Consider the following 24,870-nt stretch of genomic DNA (forward strand, 5'->3'; position numbering starts at 1 on the left):
GTAAACCGCCGCCACCTACGTTATCCCTATGTACCCCTAATCTGCTGCCCTAACATCGCCGACCCCTATGTTATATTTATTAACCCCTAATCTGCCCCCCACAACGTCGCCGACACCTACCTACACTTATTAACCCCTAATCTGCCGAGCGGACCTGAGCGCTACTATAATAAAGTTATTAACCCCTAATCCGCCTCACTAACCCTATCATAAATAGTATTAACCCCTAATCTGCCCTCCCTAACATCGCCGACACCTACCTTCAATTATTAACCCCTAATCTGCCGACCGGAGCTCACCGCTATTCTAATAAATGTATTAACCCCTAAAGCTAAGTCTAACCCTAACACTAACACCCCCCTAAGTTAAATATAATTTTTATCTAACGAAATAAATTAACTCTTATTAAATAAATAATTCCTATTTAAAGCTAAATACTTACCTGTAAAATAAATCCTAATATAGCTACAATATAAATTATAATTATATTATAGCTATTTTAGGATTAATATTTATTTTACAGGCAACTTTGTAATTATTTTAACCAGGTACAATAGCTATTAAATAGTTAAGAACTATTTAATAGTTACCTAGTTAAAATAATTACAAATTTACCTGTAAAATAAATCCTAACCTAAGATATAATTAAACCTAACACTACCCTATCAATAAAATAATTAAATAAACTACCTACAATTACCTACAATTAACCTAACACTACACTATCAATAAATTAATTAAACACAATTGCTACAAATAAATAAAATTAAATAAACTATCTAAAGTACAAAAAATAAAAAAGAACTAAGTTACAGAAAATAATAAAATATTTACAAACATAAGAAAAATATTACAACAATTTTAAACTAATTACACCTACTCTAAGCCCCCTAATAAAATAACAAAGCCCCCCAAAATAAAAAATTCCCTACCCTATTCTAAAATACAAATATTACAAGCTCTTTTACCTTACCAGCCCTGAACAGGGCCCTTTGCGGGGCATGCCCCAAGAATTTCAGCTCTTTTGCCTGTAAAAAAAAACATACAATACCCCCCCCCCAACATTACAACCCACCACCCACATACCCCTAATCTAACCCAAACCCCCCTTAAATAAACCTAACACTACCCCCCTGATGATCTTCCTACCTTGTCTTCACCATGCCAGGTTCACCGATCCGTCCTGGCTCCAAGATCTTCATCCACCCCAAGCGGGGGCTAGACATCCACTGAAGAAGTCCAGAAGAGGGTCCAAAGTCTTCCTCCTATCCGGCAAGAAGAGGACATCCGGACCGGCAAACATCTTCTCCAAGCGGCATCTTCTATCTTCTTCCATCCGATGACGACCGGCTCCATCTTGAAGACCTCCAGCGCGGATCCATCCTCTTCTTCCGACGACTAGACGACGAATGACGGTTCCTTTAAAGGACGTCATCCAAGATGGCGTCCCTCGAATTCCGATTGGCTGATAGGATTCTATCAGCCAATCGGAATTAAGGTAGGAATTTTCTGATTGGCTGATGGAATCAGCCAATCAGAATATAGTTCAATCCGATTGGCTGATCCAATCAGCCAATCAGATTGAGCTCGCATTCTATTGGCTGTTCCGATCAGCCAATAGAATGCGAGCTCAATCTGATTGGCTGATTGGATCAGCCAATCGGATTGAACTATATTCTGATTGGCTGATTCCATCAGCCAATCAGAAAATTCCTACCTTAATTCCGATTGGCTGATAGAATCCTATCAGCCAATCGGAATTCGAGGGACGCCATCTTGGATGACGTCCCTTAAAGGAACCGTCATTCGTCGTCTAGTCGTCGGAAGAAGAGGATGGATCCGCGCTGGAGGTCTTCAAGATGGAGCCGGTCGTCATCGGATGGAAGAAGATAGAAGATGCCGCTTGGAGAAGATGTTTGCCGGTCCGGATGTCCTCTTCTTGCCGGATAGGAGGAAGACTTTGGACCCTCTTCTGGACTTCTTCAGTGGATGTCTAGCCCCCGCTTGGGGTGGATGAAGATCTTGGAGCCAGGACGGATCGGTGAACCTGGCATGGAGAAGACAAGGTAGGAAGATCATCAGGGGGGTAGTGTTAGGTTTATTTAAGGGGGGTTTGGGTTAGATTAGGGGTATGTGGGTGGTGGGTTGTAAATGTTGGGGGGGGGGTATTGTATGTTTTTTTTTACAGGCAAAAGAGCTGAAATTCTTGGGGCATGCCCCGCAAAGGGCCCTGTTCAGGGCTGGTAAGGTAAAAGAGCTTGTAATATTTGTATTTTAGAATAGGGTAGGGAATTTTTTATTTTGGGGGGCTTTGTTATTTTATTAGGGGGCTTAGAGTAGGTGTAATTAGTTTAAAATTGTTGTAATATTTTTCTTATGTTTGTAAATATTTTATTATTTTCTGTAACTTAGTTCTTTTTTATTTTTTGTACTTTAGATAGTTTATTTAATTTTATTTATTTGTAGCAATTGTGTTTAATTAATTTATTGATAGTGTAGTGTTAGGTTAATTGTAGGTAATTGTAGGTAGTTTATTTAATTATTTTATTGATAGGGTAGTGTTAGGTTTAATTATATCTTAGGTTAGGATTTATTTTACAGGTAAATTTGTAATTATTTTAACTAGGTAACTATTAAATAGTTCTTAACTATTTAATAGCTATTGTACCTGGTTAAAATAATTACAAAGTTGCCTGTAAAATAAATATTAATCCTAAAATAGCTATAATATAATTATAATTTATATTGTAGCTATATTAGGATGTATTTTACAGGTAAGTATTTAGCTTTAAATAGGAATTATTTATTTAATAAGAGTTAATTTATTTCGTTAGATAAAAATTATATTTAACTTAGGGGGGTGTTAGTGTTAGGGTTAGACTTAGCTTTAGGGGTTAATACATTTATTAGAATAGCGGTGAGCTCCGGTCGGCAGATTAGGGGTTAATAATTGAAGGTAGGTGTCGGCGATGTTAGGGAGGGCAGATTAGGGGTTAATACTATTTATGATAGGGTTAGTGAGGCGGATTAGGGGTTAATAACTTTATTATAGTAGCGCTCAGGTCCGCTCGGCAGATTAGGGGTTAATAAGTGTAGGTAGGTGTCGGCGACGTTGTGGGGGGCAGATTAGGGGTTAATAAATATAACATAGGGGTCGGCGATGTTAGGGGTAGCAGATTAGGGGTACATAGGGATAACGTAGGTGGCGGCGATTTGCGGTCGGAAGATTAGGGGTTAATTATTTTAAGTAGCTTGCGGCGACGTTGTGGGGGGCAAGTTAGGGGTTAATAGATATAATACAGGGGTCGGCGGTGTTAGGGGCAGCAGATTAGGGGTACATAAGTATAACGTAGGTGGCGGTCGGCAGATTAGGGGTTAAAAATTTTAATCGAGTGGCGGCGATGTGGGGGGACCTCGGTTTAGGGGTACATAGGTAGTTTATGGGTGTTAGTGTACTTTAGGGTACAGTAGTTAAGAGCTTTATAAACCGGCGTTAGCCAGAAAGCTCTTAACTCCTGCTATTTTCAGGCGGCTGGAATCTTGTCGTTAGAGCTCTAACGCTCACTGCAGAAACGACTCTAAATACCAGCGTTACAAAGATCCCATTGAAAAGATAGGCTACGCAAATGGCGTAGGGGGATCTGCGGTATGGAAAAGTCGCGGCTGAAAAGTGAGCGTTAGACCCTTTAATCACTGACTCCAAATACCAGCGGGCGGCCAAAACCAGCGTTAGGAGCCTCTAACGCTGGTTTTGACGGCTACCGCCGAACTCTAAATCTAGGCCTAAATGTTTATATATGCACAGTATATATCAGTAATTAAGTGCTGTATTACATTAGGTCTGCACACACAATAAATGTTTATATATGCACAGTATATATCAGTAATTAAGTGCCGCATTACATAAGGTCTTCACACACAATAAATGTTTATATATGCACAGTATATATCAGTAATTAAGTGCTGTATTACATAAGGTCTGCACACACAATAAATGTTTATATATGCACAGTATATATCAGTAATTAAGTGCTGCATTACATAAGGTCTGCACACACAATAAATGTTTATATATGCACAGTATATATCAGTAATTAAGTGCTGTATTACAAAAGGTCTGCACACACAATAAATGATTATATATATACAGTATATATCAGTAATTAAGTGCTGTATTACATAAGGTCTGCACACACAATAAATGTTTATATATGCACAGTATATATCAGTAATTAAGTGCTGCATTACAAAGGTCTGCACACACAATAAATGTTTATATATGCACAGTATATATCAGTAATTAAGTGCTGCATTACATAAGGTCTGCACACACAATAAATGTTTATATATGCACAGTATATATCAGTAATTAAGTGCTGCATTACATAAGGTTTGCACACACAATAAATGTTTATATATGCACAGTATATATCAGTAATTAAGTGCTACATTACATAAGGTCTGCACACACAATAACTGTTTATATATGCACAGTATATATCAGTAATTAAGTGCTGAATTACATAAGGTCTGCACACACAATAAATGTTTATATATGCACAGTATATATCAGTAATTAAGTGCTGCATTACATAAGGTCTGAACACACAATAAATGTTTATATATGCACAGTATATATCAGTAATTAAATGCTACATTACAAAAGGTCTGCACACACAATAAATGTTTATATATGCACAGTATATATCAGTAATTAAGTGCTGCATTACATAAGGTTTGCACACACAATAAATGTTTATATATGCACAGTATATATCAGTAATTAAGTGCTACATTACATAAGGTCTGCACACACAATAACTGTTTATATATGCACAGTATATATCAGTAATTAAGTGCTGCATTACATAAGGTCTGCACACACAATAAATGTTTATATATGCACAGTATATATCAGTAATTAAGTGCTGCATTACATAAGGTCTGAACACACAATAAATGTTTATATATGCACAGTATATATCAGTAATTAAATGCTACATTACAAAAGGTCTGCACACACAATAAATGTTTATATATGCACAGTATATATCAGTAATGAAGTGCTGCATTACATAAGGTCTGCACACACAATAAATGTTTATATATGCACAGTATATATCAGTAATGAAGTGCTGCATTACATAAGGTCTGCACACACAATAAATGTTTATATATGCACAGTATATATGAGTAATTAAGTGCTGCATTACATAAGGTCTGCACACACAATAAATGTTTATATATGCACAGTATATATGAGTAATTAAGTGCCATATTACATAAGGTTTGCGCACACAATAAATGTTTATATATGCACAGTATATATCAGTAATTAAGTGCTGCATTACAAAAGGTCTGCACACACAATAAATGTTTATATATGCACAGTATATATCAGTAATTAAGTGCCGCATTACATAAGGTCTGTGCATACAATAAATGTTTATATATGCACAGTATATATCAGTAATTAAGTGCTGCATTACATAAGGTTTGCACACACAATAAATGTTTATATATGTACAGTATATATCAGTAATTAAGTGCCACATTACAAAAGGTCTGCACACACAATAAATGTTTATATATGCACATTATATATCAGTAATTAAGTGCTACATTACATAAGGTCTGCACACACAATAAATGCTTATATATGCACAGTATATATCAGTAATTAAGTGCCACATTACATAAGGTCTGCGCACACAATAAATGTTTATATATGCACAGTATATATCAGTAATTAAGTGCTGCATTACAAAAGGTCTGCACACACAATAAATGTTTATATATGCACAGTATATATCAGTAATTAAGTGCCACATTACATAAGGTCTGCACACACAATAAATGTTTATATATGTACAGTATATATCAGTAATTAAGTGCTACATTACATAAGGTCTGCAGACACAATAAATGTTTATATATGCACAGTATATATCAGTAATTAAGTGCTACATTACACAAGGTCTGCACACACAATAAATGTTTATATATGCACAGTATATATCAGTATGTAAGTGCTACATTACATAAGGTCTGCACACACAATAAATGTTTATATATGCACAGTATATATCAGTAATTAAATGCTACATTACATAAGGTCTGCACACACAATTAATGTTTATATATGCACAGTATATATCAGTAATTAAGTGCTGCATTACATAAGGTCTGCACACACAATAAATGTTTATATATGCACACTATATATCAGTAATTAAGTGCCGCATTACAAAAGGTCTGCACACACAATAAATGTTTATATATGCACAGTGTATATCAGTAATTAAGTGCTGTATTACAAAAGGTCTGCACACACAATAAATGTTTATATATGCACAGTGTATATCAGTAATTAAGTGCTGTATTACAAAAGGTCTGCACACACAATAAATGTTTATATATGCACACTATATATATCAGTAATTAAGTGCTGCATTACAAAAGGTCTGCAAACACAATAAATGTTTATATATGCACAGTATATATCAGTAATTAAGTGCTGTATTACAAAAGGTCTGCACACACAATAAATGTTTATATATGCACAGTATATATCAGTAATTAAGTGCTGTATTACAAAAGGTCTGCACACACAATAAATGTTTATATATGCACATTATATATCAGTAATTAAGTGCTGCATTACATAAGGTCTGCACACATAATAAATGTTTATATATGCACAGTATATATCAGTAATTAAGTGCTGCATTACATAAGGTCTGCACACACAATAAATGTTTATATATGCACACTATATATATCAGTAATTAAGTGCTGTATTACAAAAGGTCTGCAAACACAATAAATGTTTATATATGCACAGTATATATCAGTAATTAAGTGCTGCATTACATAAGATCTGCACACACAATAAATGTTTATATATGCACAGTATATATCAGTAATTAAGTGCTGCATTACAAAAGGTCTGCAAACACAATAAATGTTTATATATGCACAGTATATATCAGTAATTAAGTGCTGCATTACAAAAGGTCTGCACACACAATAAATGTTTATATATGCACACTATATATATCAGTAATTAAGTGCTACATTACAAAAGGTCTGCAAACACAATAAATGTTTATATATGCACGGTATATATCAGTAATTAAGTGCTGCATTACAAAAGGTCTGCAAACACAATAAATGTTTATATATGCACACTATATATCAGCAATTAGACATTTAGTTGTCATCAGCACCAATAGGAGTGTTAGCAGTTGTTTAGTATTTAACGGGACAGTCCAGTTATTTTGTGCATCTAAATCTGTAATGTAATTCTCACTGTGTGTTTCAGCCTCTCGTTCAATAACTTGGAAATCCTACTGAACAAGAATGTGAACATGTCCTGCACTACTTTTGCAATGCAAATATCTGTTTCATATAAGAATTTGCATCAGTCTTTCTTGTTGAAGTCAATGGCATTTAGGTTATTTGGCTGGAAGTACAGGGGTCTGCGTACAGTACAGGGAACTCATATTGCTGCCCCAGAACCGATTGTTATAGCAACTATATCTACGTATTGTGCGCAGGTCATATATTGTTTGTGACCTACTCTATATATATATATATATATATATACGTATTGTGCGCAGGTCATATATTGTTTGTGACCTACTCTATATATATATATATATATATATACGTATTGTGCGCAGGTCATATATTGTTTGTGACCTACTCTATATATATATATATATATATATATATATATATATCTACGTATTGTGCGCAGGTCATATATTGTCTGTGACCTGCTACTCTATATATCTACAACATATGTGTAGCGCTTAGGATTGCCACCTGTGCGGGAATGACCCAGACAGTTCGAGTTTCCATTTGTGTGTCCGGGCTTAAAGCTGAGTCAGGAGCGGACATGCAAATGTCCAGGTTTGATGGGAAACAGCCACAGTCAAAAAGCTAACATTGTGCATACTTTGTGTGTGTGTCTTTGTGTGGAAGTGTGTCAGTATGAGAGTGTGTCTGCGGGTGTAAGTGTCTTTGTGTGTGAGAGATCATGTGCATGTGTGTGAGAGAGAGCGTTAGTGTTTTTGTGTGTGTGTCTTTGTGTGGGAGTGTGTCTGAGTGTAAGAGTGTGTCTGCGGGTGTAAGTGTCTTTGTGTGTGAGAGTGTGCATGACATCATGTGCATGTGAGTGTGAGAGAGAGAGCGTTAGTGTCTTTGTGCCCGTGTCTTTGTGTGGGAGTGTGTCTAAGTGTGAGAGTGTGTCTGTGGGTGTGGGTGTGAGAGAGAGCGTTAGTGTCTTTGTGTGTGTGTGTATCTTTGTGTGGGAGTGTGTCTGAGTGTGAGTGTGTCTGCGGGTATAAGTGTCTTTGTGTGTGAGATCATGTGTGTGGGAGAGTGTGTGTAAGAGAGTATGTGTGTGTCTTTTTGTGGGAGAGTGTCTGAGAGTGGGAGTGTGTGTGTGGGTGTAAGAGAGAGTGTTAGTGTGTGTGTGTGTGTCTTTGTGTGGGAGTGTGTCTGAGTGTGAGAGTGTGTCTGCTGGTGTAAGTGTCTTTGTGTGTGAGAGTCAGGGCTGGACATCCAAATGTCCAGGTTTGATGGGAAACAGTCACAGACAAAAATGTGACATTGTGCATACTTTGTGTGTGTGTCTTTGTGTGTCAGTGTGAGAGTGTGTCTGCTGGTGTAAGTCTCTTTGTGTGTGAGAGTGTGTGTGAGAGATCATGTGCGTGCATGTGAGAGAGACCATTAGTGTCTTTGTGTGTGTGTGTGTGTGTGTGTCTGTGTGAGAGTGTGTCTATACACATATATATTACGCATATATAAGGTTTATGTCTGCATGGATCATATAATAAATTTTCTTTATTAATTAACATAGTATTCTAATTGTAGTAATCATTTATAATATGCTGCAAGCCAATTACTCGTATATTGTCCACTATTGTATAAAAACAAGAGATAAGTCACACATAGGTCAACATACAATTATTGTATTATATTAATTTCCCACTTTAACATTAAGTATATTTTAGTTAGTGAATAAATACCCTTAGCTAAAGAAAAGCTAAATATATAGCTTATAACCTGTTTAAACCTCTAGAACTCAAGTTTATAATTACATTTCATTTGTAGAATATAAAAATTGAATCTACAGTTAAAGATATCACATTATTTATTATTCCCAATGGTTCATGATATCATATTCTGAATTAAATCCATGCAGTAATCTTGTACATAATTTAAAAATCCAGAATGTCTCTCTTCGACTTAAAGGGACAGTTTACTCAAAAAAAATCTCCCCTTTAATTTGTTCCCAAAGATCCACTTTACCTGCTGGAATGTATTAAATTGTTTATAAGTTTTTCCATTAACCTTATATTGGCATTTGAAATAGTTTATGTAGCCTGTGGTATCCACACCTATCCTTAAAGTTTTTGGCCTTGAGGCCAAGCTGTATTAACACAGCCAGTAGAAGAAATCACACTCCCAGTGGGTTATAGAAGAGATAAGGTAATAAAATGTTAATTTGCCATTGTTCTCTCCAAGTATTGGTTATTAGTTTATGGACAAATATAAGATAAAGAAGCAGGTATATGTACACAATGTGATAAAGTAATGAGATCTGATTATACCTACAAACTCAACCCATTTTATTAGGTTGTGGCTTCAAAACACAAAATCAGCTAATTCATATACACAAATAAGCCTTAAAAAAGCAAATCTCATACATTTTATACTCTGCAGCTGGTAAAAAAAGTAATTGGAAACACATTAAGGGAATTTTTTTTATAGTATACTGTCCCTTTAATAGTTTATTTCTATCACCTCCTTTTGAGGGACAAATCACATGCTCTATTGCCATTTAATAGTATTGTACCGGTGAACAAAATGTTTTGCTAGGGATGACCATTCTCGTCTGCAATTTATGTTATTGAAATGTTCCCGAATTCTAGATTTTACCTCCCTGGTGGTTAGACCTACATACTGCAATCTACATGAAATACATGAAACCAAATATTTATCACAAGTCTCATATCGATCTCCTGTAACATAAAACTCAAAGAATCTAGTTACCTGAATAAAATCACAAGCCCTACATCTGAAGCTACCACGTTTGTATATGACCTTCTGTGTCAGCCAAGTACTCGAAACAGATTGTTTTGGTGGTATCATGAGGGATAAGATATTCCCCAGTGTGGTACTGCGCCTATATGAAAATCTACATCCTGTTGTTATCATATTTTTAAAGCTTTTCATCTGATAGTAAAATTGAAAGATTACTTTTTATAATGTCACATATTTGAGCATACTGGTCACTATGACCAGTGACAAATAGTATTGCAAGGTTTTCTTAAAGTCTTCTTTAAAGAATGTATAAGTGGAAACTGACTCTTCAAGAGTTGTAATCTAGGAATCTTGTCTATATCTTGTCTTGCCTTATTAATTACGTTCCTGGTGTTGCCTCTTTGACTTAAGTATATCAAATTCCCTCTTGTATTCACCCTCTTTGGAACAGTTTTGCCCAATTCTTAAAAATTGGCCTTTAGCAATGTCTATGGGAACATGTTTCCGGTGATTACTGGTGGATTCAACTTTGGGGGAGTACTGGTGAATTCAACTTTGTTAGAATTCAAATATCTCAAAAAAATCAACAGCTTCACAATTTGTACCTGTCCATATAAAAATAAGGTCATTGATATACCTTCTATAGAAGGCTACTGATGACCTATAAGGATTTCTATCTCCAAAAATGTAGGACGCTTCCCACCAACTTAAAAAAAAAGTTTGCATAGGAGGGGGCAAACTTGGCCCCCATAGCTGTCCCACATTTTTGGAGATAGAATCTCCCCTCAAACTCAAAGAAATTATTTTCCAGCAAATATGGGATAACAGACTAAAATAATTACGCCTGTTCTTGGGAGAACTTAGTCCCTGAAAGTAAAAAATATTCTATAGCCTTAAGACCCCAGTTATGGGGGATAGTTGAGTACAGTGATACAACATAAACAGTAACAACTATATTTATCTCCATTCAAAGTTATTTAAACGATTCAGGAGATGTTTGGTATCATGTAGATAACAATAAGTTGTCCCTTGATATTATCAAGTGACTTATGTACCTTTCGGAAAAGATGAAAAATAAGAGAACAGTAATTTCACAATTTTATCTCTGGTTTTATAGAGCTCTGTTGGTTTAAATGTAATTACCAGCAAGAGCAGTTTGAGCGAGCATTCTGATAGGATACTGTTCCATCCTCATATAAACTCTTCTTCTGTAACATCAAATGTAGGATATTTGTTTATACGCAAGCCTCTGCGAATCATGTCCAAACTATGATATTGTTCAAGTGTCCATTTATTTAGTTTCTTTTATCTTAAGGTTTTCCATTTCAAAGAACAGATACCCCAAGGCTGATTGTGTCTGACTAGTTTGTACGGGGACAATACGACAGAAGTATTTGTATTTGTGGTGTAATAACTCCCTATACCTTGTACGGGGACAATACAACAGCGGTATTTGTATTTGTGGTTTAATAACTCCCTATACCTTGTACAGGGAAAATATGACAGCGGTATTTGTATTTGTGGTACAATAACTCCCTATACCTTGTACAGGGACAATACGGCGGCGGTGTTTGTATTTGTGGTACAATAACTCCCTATACCTTGTACGGGGAAAATACGACAGCGGTATTTGTATTTGTGGTACAATAACTCCCTATACCTTGTACGGGGACAATACGACAGCAGTATTTGTATTTGTGGTGCAATAACTCCCTATACCTTGTACAGGGATAATACAACAGCGGTATTTGTATTTGTGGTACAATAACTAACTATACCTTGTACGGGGACAATACGACAGCAGTATTTATATTTGTGGTACAATAACTCCCTATACCTTGTACAGGGACAATACAACAGCGGTATTTGTATTTGTGGTACAATAACTCCCTATACCTTGTACGGGGATAATACGGCGGCGGTGTTTGTATTTGTGGTACAATAACTCCCTATACCTTGTACGGGGACAATACGACAGCGGTATTTGTATTTGTGGTACAATAACTCCCAATAACTTGTACAGGAACAAAACAACAGCGGTATTTGTGGTACAATAACTCCCTATACCTTGTACGGGGACAATACAACAGCAGTATTTGTATTTGTGGTGCAATAACTCCCTATACCTACTACGGGGACAATACGACAGCGGTATTTGTATTTGTGGTGTAATAACTCCTTATACCTTGTACGGGGACAATACAACAGCGGTATTTGTATTTTTGGTACAATAACTCCCTATACCTTGTACGGGGACAATACGACAGCGGTATTTGTATTTGTGGTACAAAAACTCCCTATACCTTTTACTGGGACAATACGACAGCAGTATTTATATTTGTGGTACAATAACTCCCTATACCTTGTACAGGGACAATACAACAGCAGTATTTGTATTTGTGGTACAATAACTCCCTATACCTTGTACGGGGATAATACGGCGGCGGTGTTTGTATTTGTGGTACAATAACTCCCTATACCTTGTACGGGGATAATACGGCAGCTGTGTTTGTATTTGTGGTACAATAACTCCCAATAACTTGTACAGGAACAATACAACAGCTGTATTTGTATTTGTGGTGTAATAACTCCCTATACCTTGTACGGGGAAAATACGACAGCAGTATTTGTATTTGTGGTACAATAACTCCCTATACCTTGTACGGGGACAATACGACAGCGGTATTTGTATTTGTGGTACAATAACTCCCTATACCTTGTACGGGGACAATACAACATCAGTATTTGTATTTGTGGTACAATAACTCCCTATACCTTATACGGGGATAATACAACAGCAGTATTTTTATTTGTGGTACAATAACTCCCTATACCTTGTACTGTGACATTACGACAGCAGTGTTTGTATTTGTGGTGCAATAACTCCCTATACCTTGTACGGGGATAATACAACAGTGGTATTTGTATTTGTGGTACAATAACTCCCTATACCTTGTACCGGGACAATACGACAGCGGTATTTGTATTTGTGGTACAATAACTCCCTATACCCTGTACAGGGACAATACGACAGCAGTATTTGTATTTGTGGTGTAATAACTCCCTATACCTTGTACGGGGACAATACAACAGCGGTATTTGTATTTGTGGCTCAATAACTCCCTATACCTTGTACGGGGACAATATAACAGCGGTATTTGTATTTGTGGTAAAATAACTCCCTATACCTTGTACGGGGACAATACAACAGCGGTATTTGCATTTGTGGTACAATAACTCCCTATACCTTGTACAGGGACAATACAACAGAGGTATTTGTATTTGTGGTGCAATAACTCCCTATACCTTGTACAGGGACACTACAACAGCGGTATTTGTATTTGTGGTACAATAACTCCCAATACCTTGTACGTTGACATTATGACAGTGGTATTTGTATTTGTGGTACAATAATTCCCAATACCTTGTACGGTGACATTACGACAGCGGTGTTTGTATTTGTGGTGCAATAACTCCCAATACCTTGTACGGTGACATTACGACAGTGGTGTTTGTATTTATGGTACAATAACTCGCAATACCTTTTACTGTGACATTACGACAGCTGTATTTGTATTTGTGGTACAATCACTCCCTATACCTTGTACAGGGATAATACGACAGCGGTATTTGTATTTGTGGTACAATAACTCCCAATACCTTGTACGGGGACATTACGACAGTGGTGTTTGTATTTGTGGTACAATAACTCCCTATGACTTGTACGGGGACAATACGACAGCAGTGTTTGTATTTGTGGTACAATAACTCCCTATACCTTGTACGGGGATAATACGACAGCGGTGTTTGTATTTGTGGTACAATAACTCCCTATACCTTGTACGGTGACATTACGACAGCGGTATTTGCATTTGTGGTACAATAACTCCCTATAGCTTGTACGGAGATAATACGACAGTGGTATTTGTATTTGTGGTAAATAACTCCCTATGACTTGTACGGGGACAATACGACAGCAGTGTTTGTATTTGTGGTACAATAACTCCCTATACCTTGTACGGGGATAATACGACAGCGGTGTTTGTATTTGTGGTACAATAACTCCCTATAGCTTGTACGGAGATAATACGACAGTGGTATTTGTATTTGTGGTACAATAACTCCCTATACCTTGTACGGGGACAATACGACAGCAGTATTTGTATTTGTGGTACAATAACTCCCTATACCTTGTACGGTGACATTAAGACAGCGGTATTTGCATTTGTGGTACAATAACTCCCTATACCTTGTACGGTGACATTAAGACAGCGGTATTTGCATTTGTGGTACAATAACTCCCTATACCTTGTACGGTGACATTAAGACAGCGGTATTTGCATTTGTGGTACAATAACTCCCTATACCTTGTACGGTGACATTACGACAGCGGTATTTGTATTTGTGGTGCAATAATTCCCTATACCTTGTACGGGGACAATACGACAGCGGGGTTTGTATTTGTGGTACAATAACTCCCTATACCTTGTACGGGGACAATACAACAGCAGTATTTGTATTTGTGGTACAATAACTCCCTATACCTTGTACGGGGACAATACGACAACGGTATTTGTATTTGTGGTTCAATAACTCCCTATACCTTGTACAGGGACAATACAAGAGCGGTATTTGTATTTGTGGTGTAATAACTCCCTATACCTTGTACGGGGACAATACAACAGCAGTATTTGTAATTGTGGTACAATTACTCCCTATACCTTTAACCCAAAAAACATGTCCCTGTCATTAGGTCACTTTGTCCCCACATGATACTTACCCTTTAACCCATTAAACATGTCCCTGTCACTAGGTCACTTTGTCTCTACATGATACTGACCCTTTAACCCATTAAACATGTCCCTGTCACTAGGTCACTTTGTCTCTACCTGATACTGACCCTTTAACCCATTAAACATGTCCCTGTCATTAGGTCACTTTGTCACTTTGTACATGGCACTATCCCTTGTCAATAGGTCACTTTGTCTGTACAGGGCACTGTCCCTTGTCATTAGGCCACTTTGTCTGTAAGTGGCACTATCCCTTGTCATTAGGTCACTTTGTCTGTAAGTGGCTCCGTCCCTTGTCATTAGGTCACTTTGTCTGTATGTGGCACTGACCCTTGTCATTAGGTCACTTTGTCTGTACGTGGCACTGACCCTTGTCATTAGGTCACTTTGTACGTAGCACTATCCCTTGTCATTAGGTCACTTTGTCTGTACGTGGCACTGTCCCTTGTCATTAGGTCACTTTGTACGTAGCACTATCCCTTGTCATTAGGTCACTTTGTCTGTACGTGGCACTGACCCTTGTCATTAGGTCACTTTGTACGTAGCACTGTCCCTTGTCATTAGGTCACTTTGTCTGTACGTGGCACTGACCCTTGTCATTAGGTCACTTTGTACGTAGCACTATCCCTTGTCATTAGGTCACTTTGTCTGTACGTGGCACTGTCCCTTGTCATTAGGCCACTTTGTCTGTAAGTGGCACTATCCCTTGTCATTAGGTCACTTTGTCTGTATGTGGTACTGTCCCTTGTCATTAGGTCACTTTGTCTGTACGTGGCACTGTCCCTTGTCATTAGGTCACTTTGTATATGGCACTGTCCCTTGTCATTAGGTCACTTTGTCTGTACGTGGCACTGTCCCTTGTCATTAGGTCACTTTGTCTGTACGTGGCACTGACCCTTTAACTCGCTGTCAATATGACACAATATAAACATTTACAGAAATAAAACTCTGACCTGTATATAAAGGGTTATTTCAAGGCAAATAAATACAAAAGAGTGGGCTAAAGATTTGAGGGGGTCTCCATGGAAACTATATAAGATTTTGCCTTAGAAAAGCTCTATTCTTAGATTCCTTTCACTAACACATTTAATTAATCTGTGAAATCACCCAGCGCACATGCAGGATGAAGGCGTCACAGTCATTTTACCACTAACGCTCATCAGATGGGCCAGTAAATTCCCATGATCCTTACCCCACACATACCATTTCCACATCTGCTAAACTCCCCAGATGTTCTGCAAGTAACTGGCTGAGTCCATGTGGTCAGATACTCCGGTGTAGCCCATCTGAGAGCCACCCTACAGAGCCCCACAGAGACCATCTCTACATCTGCTACTCTCCCCAGATGTTCTGCAAGTAACTGGCTGAGCCCATGTGCTCAGATACTCCAGTGTAGCCCATCTGAGAGCAAGCCTACAGAGCCCCACAGAGACCATCTCTACATCTGCTAACCTCCCCAGATGTTCTGCAAGTAACTGGCTGACCCCATGTGGTTAGATACTCCGATGTAGCCCATCTGAGAGCCACCCTACAGAGCCCCACAGAGACCATCTCTACATCTGCTAACCTCCCCAGATATTCTGCAAGTTACTGGCTGAGCCCATGTGGTCAGATGCGCCAGTGTAGCCCATCTGAGAGCCACCCTATAGAGCCCCACAAAGACCATCTACAAATCTACTAACCTCCCAGATGTTCTGCAAGTTACTTGCTGAGCCCATGTGGTCAGATGCGCCGGTGTAGCCCATCTGAGAGCCACCCTACAGAGCCCCACACAGGCCATCTCTACATCTGTTAACCTCCCCAGATGTTCTGCAAGTTACTGGCTGAGCCATGTGGTCAGATACTCCGGTGTAGCCCATCTGAGAGCCAACATACAGAGCCCCACACAGACCATCTCTACATCTGCTAACCTCCCCAGATGTTCTGCAAGTTACTGGCTGAGCCCATGTGGTCATATACTCCGGTGTAGTCCATCTGAGAGCCACCATACAGAGCCCCAAACAGATCATCTACATATCTGCTGACCTCCCCAGATGTTCTGCAAGTAACTGACTGAGCTCATGTGGTCAGATACTGCAGTGTAGCCCATCGGAGAGCCACCCTACAGAGCCCCACAGAGACCATATCTACATCTGCTAACCTCCCCAGATGTTCTGCAAGTAACTGACTGAGTCCATGTGGTCAGATGCGCCGGTGTAGTCCATCTGAGAGCCACCCTACAGAGCCCCACACAGACCATCTCTACATCTGCTAACTCCCCAGATGTTCTGCAAGTAACTGTCTGAGCCCATGTGGTCAGATGCGCCGGTGAGAGAGCCACCCTACAGAGCCCCACAAAGACCATCTCTACATCTACTAACCTCCCTTGATTGTTCTGCAAGTAACTGACTGAGCCCATGTGGTCAGATACTCCGGTGTAGCCCATCTGAGAGCCACCCTACAGAGCCCCACACAGACCATCTCTAATCTGCTAACCTCCCCAGATGTTCTGCAAGATACTGAATGAGCCCATGTGGTCAGATACTCTGGTGTAGCCCATCTGAGAGCCACCCTACAAAGCCCCACACAGACCATCTCTACATCAGCTAACCTCCCCAGATGTTCTGCAAGTTACCAAATGAGCGCATGTGGTCAGATGCGCCGGTGTAGTCCATCTGAGAGCCACCCTACTGAGCCCCACACAGACCATCTCTACATCTGCTAACCTCCCCAGATGTTCTGCAAGTAACTGACTGAGCCCATATGGTCAGATACTCCGGTGTAGTCCATCTGAGAGCCACCCTACAGAGCCCCACAGAGACCACTTCTACATCGGCTAACCTCCCCAGATGTTCTGCAAGTTACTGACTGAGCCCATGTGGTTAGATGCGCCGGTGTAGCCAATATGAGAGTCAGGTTCTTCATGGTTTTAGCTTAACACCTACGATAATGCGCTGCCTTGTATAATCAGTTACATATCCTGTACTTTAATACGATGCAGATTCCTTAACTTTGCAATACTCTGTATTGCCCCATGTATTAAACGCTGTGCAGATAAGGTTCCGCTGCCCTATGTACCTTTACACGCTCAAGCGAGTGTTTAATGCCACTCCTTCCAATACCGTAAGAGAAGGGCCTGTCAATCACCAAGAGTGAGCTTGTTAAGGGTGACTTCTATACGCCACATGTGCAAACCTGCCCTACAAAGACTCCTAAGTGGCTTACGCTGCTTAGTACATGGAGCCAATTCCGTATCTTAAAACTGGTCTACTCGTAAGTCCATCTGGTATGAAGAGTTTTCTCAAAACGTTATAGGCATCAGCTGATGAATCAGCCGGTTGGCTGACACTAACGTATACATGCAGCTGACATATAAACGGTTACCTTATACTGAGACTGGCATAAAGGTTTCTGATGTCTTTGTTTACAGAGGAACCTTGTCCCTTGCCAAAGCTAATCAAATATTTTGCTGTAAAATTTTGTCATTGAATAGTTATGATACTGGTGAAAAAGAGAAGAGAAAACCTTCACTATAACAATTGCAACTCACAAGCAGACAAAAACCTGGCACCAAAACAATTGTAATTAAAGCCAGATACCAACCGTGGCGTCGTAATCAGGTCACATTTTCATTACACTTGTGACCTGGTATAAAGCCATTACATCAGCAGCAACGCTTTGTAAAGCTAACTGTGCGCAGATTAAACATAAATGACCTATATTATTTAGGTATTGATGGACCTTAGATACAAAATATTTCAATATCGACCAGTGTTGTTATCTTTACTCTCTGTAACTAATTACTTCTCATGTCACTGCAGTGGGATGTAAATACCATTTATGTGCCTACGAGTGTAGCGCTGACAGTTATGCATGAGCGAAAAGGGCTTTATCGGGAGCTGTTTACTTCTGTGCCTGCAGCTCGCTTTAAAGGGACAGTACACTGTACTACAGCAGCTCGGTTACTACTCACATTGATTTATTTTTAACCCCTTAGAGGGGCCAGTTGGTAAAGTTTTGCATCTTCATACTGGGCGCGCCATCTTGTTATATCCTGTGACAGAAGCACTTTAGATTAAAGGGGCGTAAAATTCAAAATTTTTATTTCGTGATTCAGATAGAGCAGCAATTTTAAAAACCTACTTATATTATCTAATTTGCATTGTTCTCTTCGTATCCTTTGTTGAAAAACATACATAGGTAGGCTCAGAAGCAGCAGTACTGGAGCTAGCTGCTGATTGGTGGTTGCACATATATGCATCTTGCCATTGGCTCATCTGATGTGTTCAGCTACCTCCCAGTAGTGCATTGCTGCTCCTTCAACAGGATACCAAGAGAACAAAGCAAATTTGATATTAGAAGCAAAGTGGAAAGCTGTTTAAAATCACATGATCTATCTGAAAAATGCAAGAAAAAATGTGAGTTTTGTATCCCTTTAACTCGCACAATAGAAAGCAAAAGAACCTCGCGTTTGTGTTTTTTTTTACACAGTTTACAAATGACATAACAAATATAAAAACCCTCAGGAATAATATAGGGAAATGCGGCTCCCACTCAGTATTGTGCAGCTAAACTGATTGTCATGAAGACAACATTATCACTAAGCTGTGAATGTCACATGGTGCGAGAAAACTTACATTCCAAGATGGCGGTGCCCAGTGTAATGATGCAGATTGTCACCAGCCAGCACTTGTATAGGGTTAAAATAAAAGAACACAGGAGGAAAAACAATATCATGTGCCCAGTAGTTTAACGCCCCTTTAAAGGTGAGAATCACTGAAATACATCAGAGACTGTTGTTTTTGCACTAATATGTATATACTATACTTTTGTATATAAAACTTCAAATGAGATATGTGCCCAAACCTGTGTATACAAAAAGACCCCTAAAAATCAAGAGGTCTTATTTGATGTTTATAAAACCTGTGTATACAAAAAGACCCCTAAACATCAAGGGGTCCCATCTGATGTTTATAAACATACATACAGAGAGATAAATGAACAAATGTGTGTGTATGTACATATAGGGTAAAAAGTACTTAGAGTTTGTGAGTAGGTGGAGAGGATGCTGCTGGCCCTGTGAGCTATAATTATGTCCCTGCGAATTCATGTACATTGGATAAACACAGTGAGGATGGCAATGTGTCTATTCAACTGTGACTGGTAATATTACAAACATATCCCCTCCAGATCCACTGCCACTAAACATAAGTCGTTCAGAACAAAATCTTTTTAACTCTAGAATGACTGAGGTGTTATCTGATGTGGATATAAACCTGATCTGCTTCTATAGTCAACCTAACTGATATTTCACCTTTTCTTATTAAAATATGTATTTCACCATCTAGTGATGTCCCTCAGTTTCCTTACCTGCAAGTGCCTTGATTCGCGACCTCTCAAAGAGACGGGCAGAACTATTCTCGTTGTCCCAATCATCATCTGTCAGGTCCCATCGGTTATTGATATCATTGTACTGCTGCTGGATCTCCAGGCTGTCATAATCCGTGGGTGACAACGGGCTACTCATGGTTGATCTGAGGGGTGAATTGATTGGAGCAGAATTCAGAATGGAGGCCGTCCACATGCAATGGAGGCTGTTACTGATGACAGGGTCTCATAAACCTGTGCAGAGAAAATAACAGATGGTGAATATATGCAGAGCCGGATAACCCCAAGGCAACCAAGAAATCTACCTATTCCCCTTTTTAATAGAGGGGCTACATAAAAAAATATTCATTCATTTTTCAACTCCCTATACTATACGCTGCCCTTATCTTCAAGCCCACAAGGTGCCCTGCTGCTATATATACCTGTCTTACATCCTGAAAAGTACTGTATGTCTTTTTGTCTATAGAGTCTAATATTGCAGTATTTTTACTGGTGTAGGAGACCCCAATATAATATCTTGCCTAGGGCCACTCTGAAACTTAAAGGGATTCTCTGCTAACAGATTTATTTTCCTTCATAGCCCACTCATAAAATGGCAGTATCAGTACTTAAATATTGGTCTTTGTGTGGGGAGAGAGAGAGAGAGAGAGAGAGAGAGAGAGAGAGAGAGAGAGAGAAAGAGAGAGAGAAAGAGAGAGAGAGAGAGAGAGAGAGAGAAAAAGAGAGAGAGAGAGGGGAGAGAAAGAGAGATAGAGATAGAGAGAGAGAGAGAGAGAGAGAGAGGGAGAGAGAGAAAGATAGAAAGAAAGAGAGAGAGAGAGAGAGAGAGAGAGAGAGAAAGAGACAGAAAGAAAGAATGAGAGAGAGAGAGAGAGAGAGAGAGAGAGAGAGAGAGAGAGAGAGACAAAGAAAGAGAAAGAAAGAAAGAGAGAGAAAGTGAGAGACAAAGAAAGAAAGAGAAAGAGAGAAAGAAAGAAAGAGAGAGAAAGTGAGAGAGAGAAAGAAAGAAAGAGAAAGAGAGAGCAAGAGAGAGAAAGAGAGATAATGAGAGAGAGAAAGAGAAAGAAAGAGAGAAAGAGAGAGAGATAAGAGAGAGAGAAAGAGAGAGAGAAAGAGAGAAAGAGAGAGAGAGAAGATAAGTAGGTACGCACTTCCTGCAGGTTAAGCACATTTTAATGGGCATGTTCTTGAGAACAGTGTTTTATGGCTTCAGTTGAGCAAATGCAGCTATTTCACATACATATAATACTCTACAGCTGGCATAGCAAGTCATTGGCAACAAAAATTAAATTAATATTAATTTATTCTGTAATTGTTTTTGCAAATCCAGAGACATGAAGGGATGTATCATATGTAACACCAATTAATAATGTGTACCTGGTCTCCTTTGCTGTAACCAAGCAGAGGCCAGATATAACCCAGCTTGTGTACTGTTCTAAGCAAACACTTTGTAGCATGTAGCTATGTTGTAACAGTGCTTCTAGATGACAGGTAGGTAGGCTCAGGAGAATGTTCTCCTTTGTGGTAACCATTCAGAGGCCAGATATAAATCAGCTTGTGTATTGCTCTAAGCAATCACTTTGTTGAATGTAGCTATGTTGTAACAGTGCTTTTACATGAGAGGTAGGTAGGCTAAGCAGAATGGTCACCTTTGCTGTAATCATTCAGAGGCCAGATATAAATCAGCTTGTGTACTGTTCTAAATAATCACTTTGTAGCATGTAGATATGTTGTAACAGTGCTTCTACATGACAGGCAGGATAAGATACAAATACATAACAGGCTCAGGAAAATGGACACCTTAGCTGTAATCATTCAGAGACCAGATATAAATCAGCTTGTGTACTGTTCTAAGCAATCACTTTGTTGCATGTAGCTATGTTGTAACAGTGCTTTTACATGACTGGTAGGAAGGCTCAGGTGCATTTACTTGATGTGAGCACAATACGGCAGCAGTATTTGTTACAATACTATATATACAGGGAACAAGACACGTGCACACCCCTGAGTATACCTGAGTATGATCTCATGGAAAGAAGACCTTGAGAAAGAGATAATTTTATAACAGAAGTAAATAGGAAGGTTTCATACAATTGGATCAAGAGAGTTGCATTATTACTTCTGACACTGCAGCCCCAGACTGCTGCAAGGAGACTGTTGGGGGGTACATAAACTTTCATTGGATAGAGAGGCACAAACAGCTCCAGTCAATGCCAGTTCCCTTGTGAAGTGCCCCATTTATTAGCATTCATTAGTGTAGCGCTGGGTACAAAGGGCAGGATAAGATACAAATACATAACAGACTGAACAAATCTAGCACAGGAGGAGCAGGGTCCTGTGCTGAAGAGCTTACAGTCTACAAGTTTAGGGTGCAGAGACATAAGGCTGGGGGTAACTTGTCACATGGATTGTAGTTGCAGCAGCAGTGACTCAAGGCAGCTCAAGATTTATTTTGGTTAGGATGAAAAACAGTGCAGGGATGGTAAACTGCTCTTAATAAGTAGGTTTTCAAAGAGCATCTGAAGATATGCAAGGTAGGAGACAATCTGATGCAGCGAGATAAAGAGTTCCAGTCTGATGGAGCGGGGTAAAGAATTCCAATACGATAGCGCGAGGTAGAGAGTCCCAGTCTGATAGAGCAGGTTGGTTTTCAAAGACAATCTGAGAGTCTGAAAATATACAAGGTAGGAGACAATCTGATGCAGCGGGGTAGAGAGTTCCAGTCTGATGGAACAGGGTAGAGAGTTCCAGTCTTATGGTGCAAGGTAGAGCATTCCAGTGTAATGGAGCAGGGTAGAGGGCTACAGCGGAGCAGGGTAGAAAGTTCCAGTCTGATGGAGCGGGGTAGAGAGTTCCAGTGTAATAAAGCGGGATAGAAAGTTCCAGTCTGATGGAACAGGGAAGAGGGTTCCAGTGTAATGGAGCTGGACAGAAAGTTCCAGTCTGATGGAGATGGGTAGAATGTTCCACTCTGATGGAGTCGGGTAGAGAGTTCCAGTTTGATGGAGGGGGTAGAGAGTTCCAGTCTGATGAAGCACGGTAGAGAGTTCCAGTCTGATAGAGTCGGATAGAGAGTTCCAGTCTGATAGAGGGGTACAGAGTTCCAGAGAACAGAAGCAGCAATTCATGATAGATTGGAAGGGGAGAGGCAGTGTTTGGGAAGGACTTTATGGAGTAGGTAGGTTGCAGTAGTTGATGTGTGACAAAATGAGGGAATGAATTAGTATTTTTGTAGTTTATTAAGTAATGGGCAAACTCTAGAAATGTTGCTTAGGTGTGCACGGCAGGATTTAGTATGAGTTTGTAAATGTGAAGTGACTGGGAGTTTAGAGTCAAGTGTGACACCAGGAAAACAGACCTGGGATGAGGTGTTGAGCATAGAGTTTACTACAGTAGGAGGAATGTCAAGTGTGAGGTGTCTAGGAGAGAGGGAAGGAAGAAGCAGCTCAGTTTGTAGAGATTGAGTTGGAGGTAGTGCAGTCATCCAAAAGGAAATTGTAGAGAAACAGCTGATCATCTGGAGTAAAAAGGGAGAGATATCATTAAAGGAAAGATCTAACCCACGTATAAGGACCCACAGGGCCAGGTGGGATCAGAGGGCTCAGGTAGCAAGTCTTGCGAGAGTGGCGAAACTTCCGCTGCTTACAAGTTGGAAAGAATCTCACTTAAAATTATTAAATAACTCGTATTTATCTCCGGCCTCAATGGCCAAATATTTCCCTAATAAAAATTTTCGATGTGAACACTGCACATATATCCGGGCTGACCTTTGCCACATGTTATGGGCCTGTCCAAAGATCTCTCAATTATGGCTGAAAGTCCAATTTTGGTATAACAGGGTCTTTGCAAGTTCTATTGTCTTCTCTCTCGAAGATATAGTGCTGCTTTTTCCGGAGATAAGAGGAGGGGAGAGAATGTGTATCTTAAATACAATTATACTAACAGTTAGGTATAATATCTTTAAAAAATGGATTGTAAAGAGTCCTCCTAGTTTGACACAAGTTTTAAGGGATATTCAAGCCCAGATTATCTTTGAATCCTTTCATCTTCAATTTGTATCTGAAAGGAAAATTAAAGAGTTTCTAGTAGGCTGGGCGCCGGTTATTAAGACATACCCAAGTGGTGTGCAGAGACAGATTCTGAGACCCTTTCTGGCCTCAGTAAGTTTCGCAGAATTAGTCTTAGATGGGGTATTTCAAGATACTTGGTAGATAATTAGAAATAGAAATTTGGTGGAATAACTTTGACTGAGATTTGATACCTCTGATGCTGGTCAGTACTCTTGGTTCCGCCAGGAGGAGGGGGGATTCTGTTCTTCCGTCTTGTTCTTCCCCCTTTTTTTATTTTTTTATTTTTTATGTATATAGTGTGGAACATTAGCCACTTTATTGTAGTTTCTACTGGATTTAGAAATATTACTATTTTTTTTTTTTTTGGACTGCCTAAATTTGTACCTGTATTGATATGTCAATGATTTATGTTGGTCCTGCGAGACCTTGTCCGTCCTGCGAGACGTGGATATGTACAACAGATGTTACTTTCTTTGTTTGTTTTTTGCTTTATTTTGTTGCTCAAGTGGCTAATAAAGATATTAAAAAGGTAGCAATTAACAAGGATGGGAAATATGGACAGCATAGTTGAGTTTAGACTACAGTAT

General features: G+C 39.1%; 1 protein-coding gene across 1 annotated transcript in view; it reads right to left on the minus strand.

Annotated features, from left to right (window-relative positions):
• The window catches only part of LOC128665781 (spectrin beta chain, non-erythrocytic 1), a 351,315-nt gene that overhangs the window by 243,136 nt on the left and 83,309 nt on the right, over positions 1-24,870 (minus strand). Inside the window, exon 2 of the mRNA XM_053719978.1 lies at positions 20,196-20,447. Coding sequence (XP_053575953.1) covers positions 20,196-20,409 — 214 coding nt within the window. The 5' untranslated portion in view covers positions 20,410-20,447. The remainder of the gene's footprint in view (positions 1-20,195; positions 20,448-24,870) is intronic.

This window comes from Bombina bombina, chromosome 7 (assembly GCF_027579735.1).
Source record: "Bombina bombina isolate aBomBom1 chromosome 7, aBomBom1.pri, whole genome shotgun sequence".
Taxonomy (NCBI): domain Eukaryota; kingdom Metazoa; phylum Chordata; class Amphibia; order Anura; family Bombinatoridae; genus Bombina; species Bombina bombina.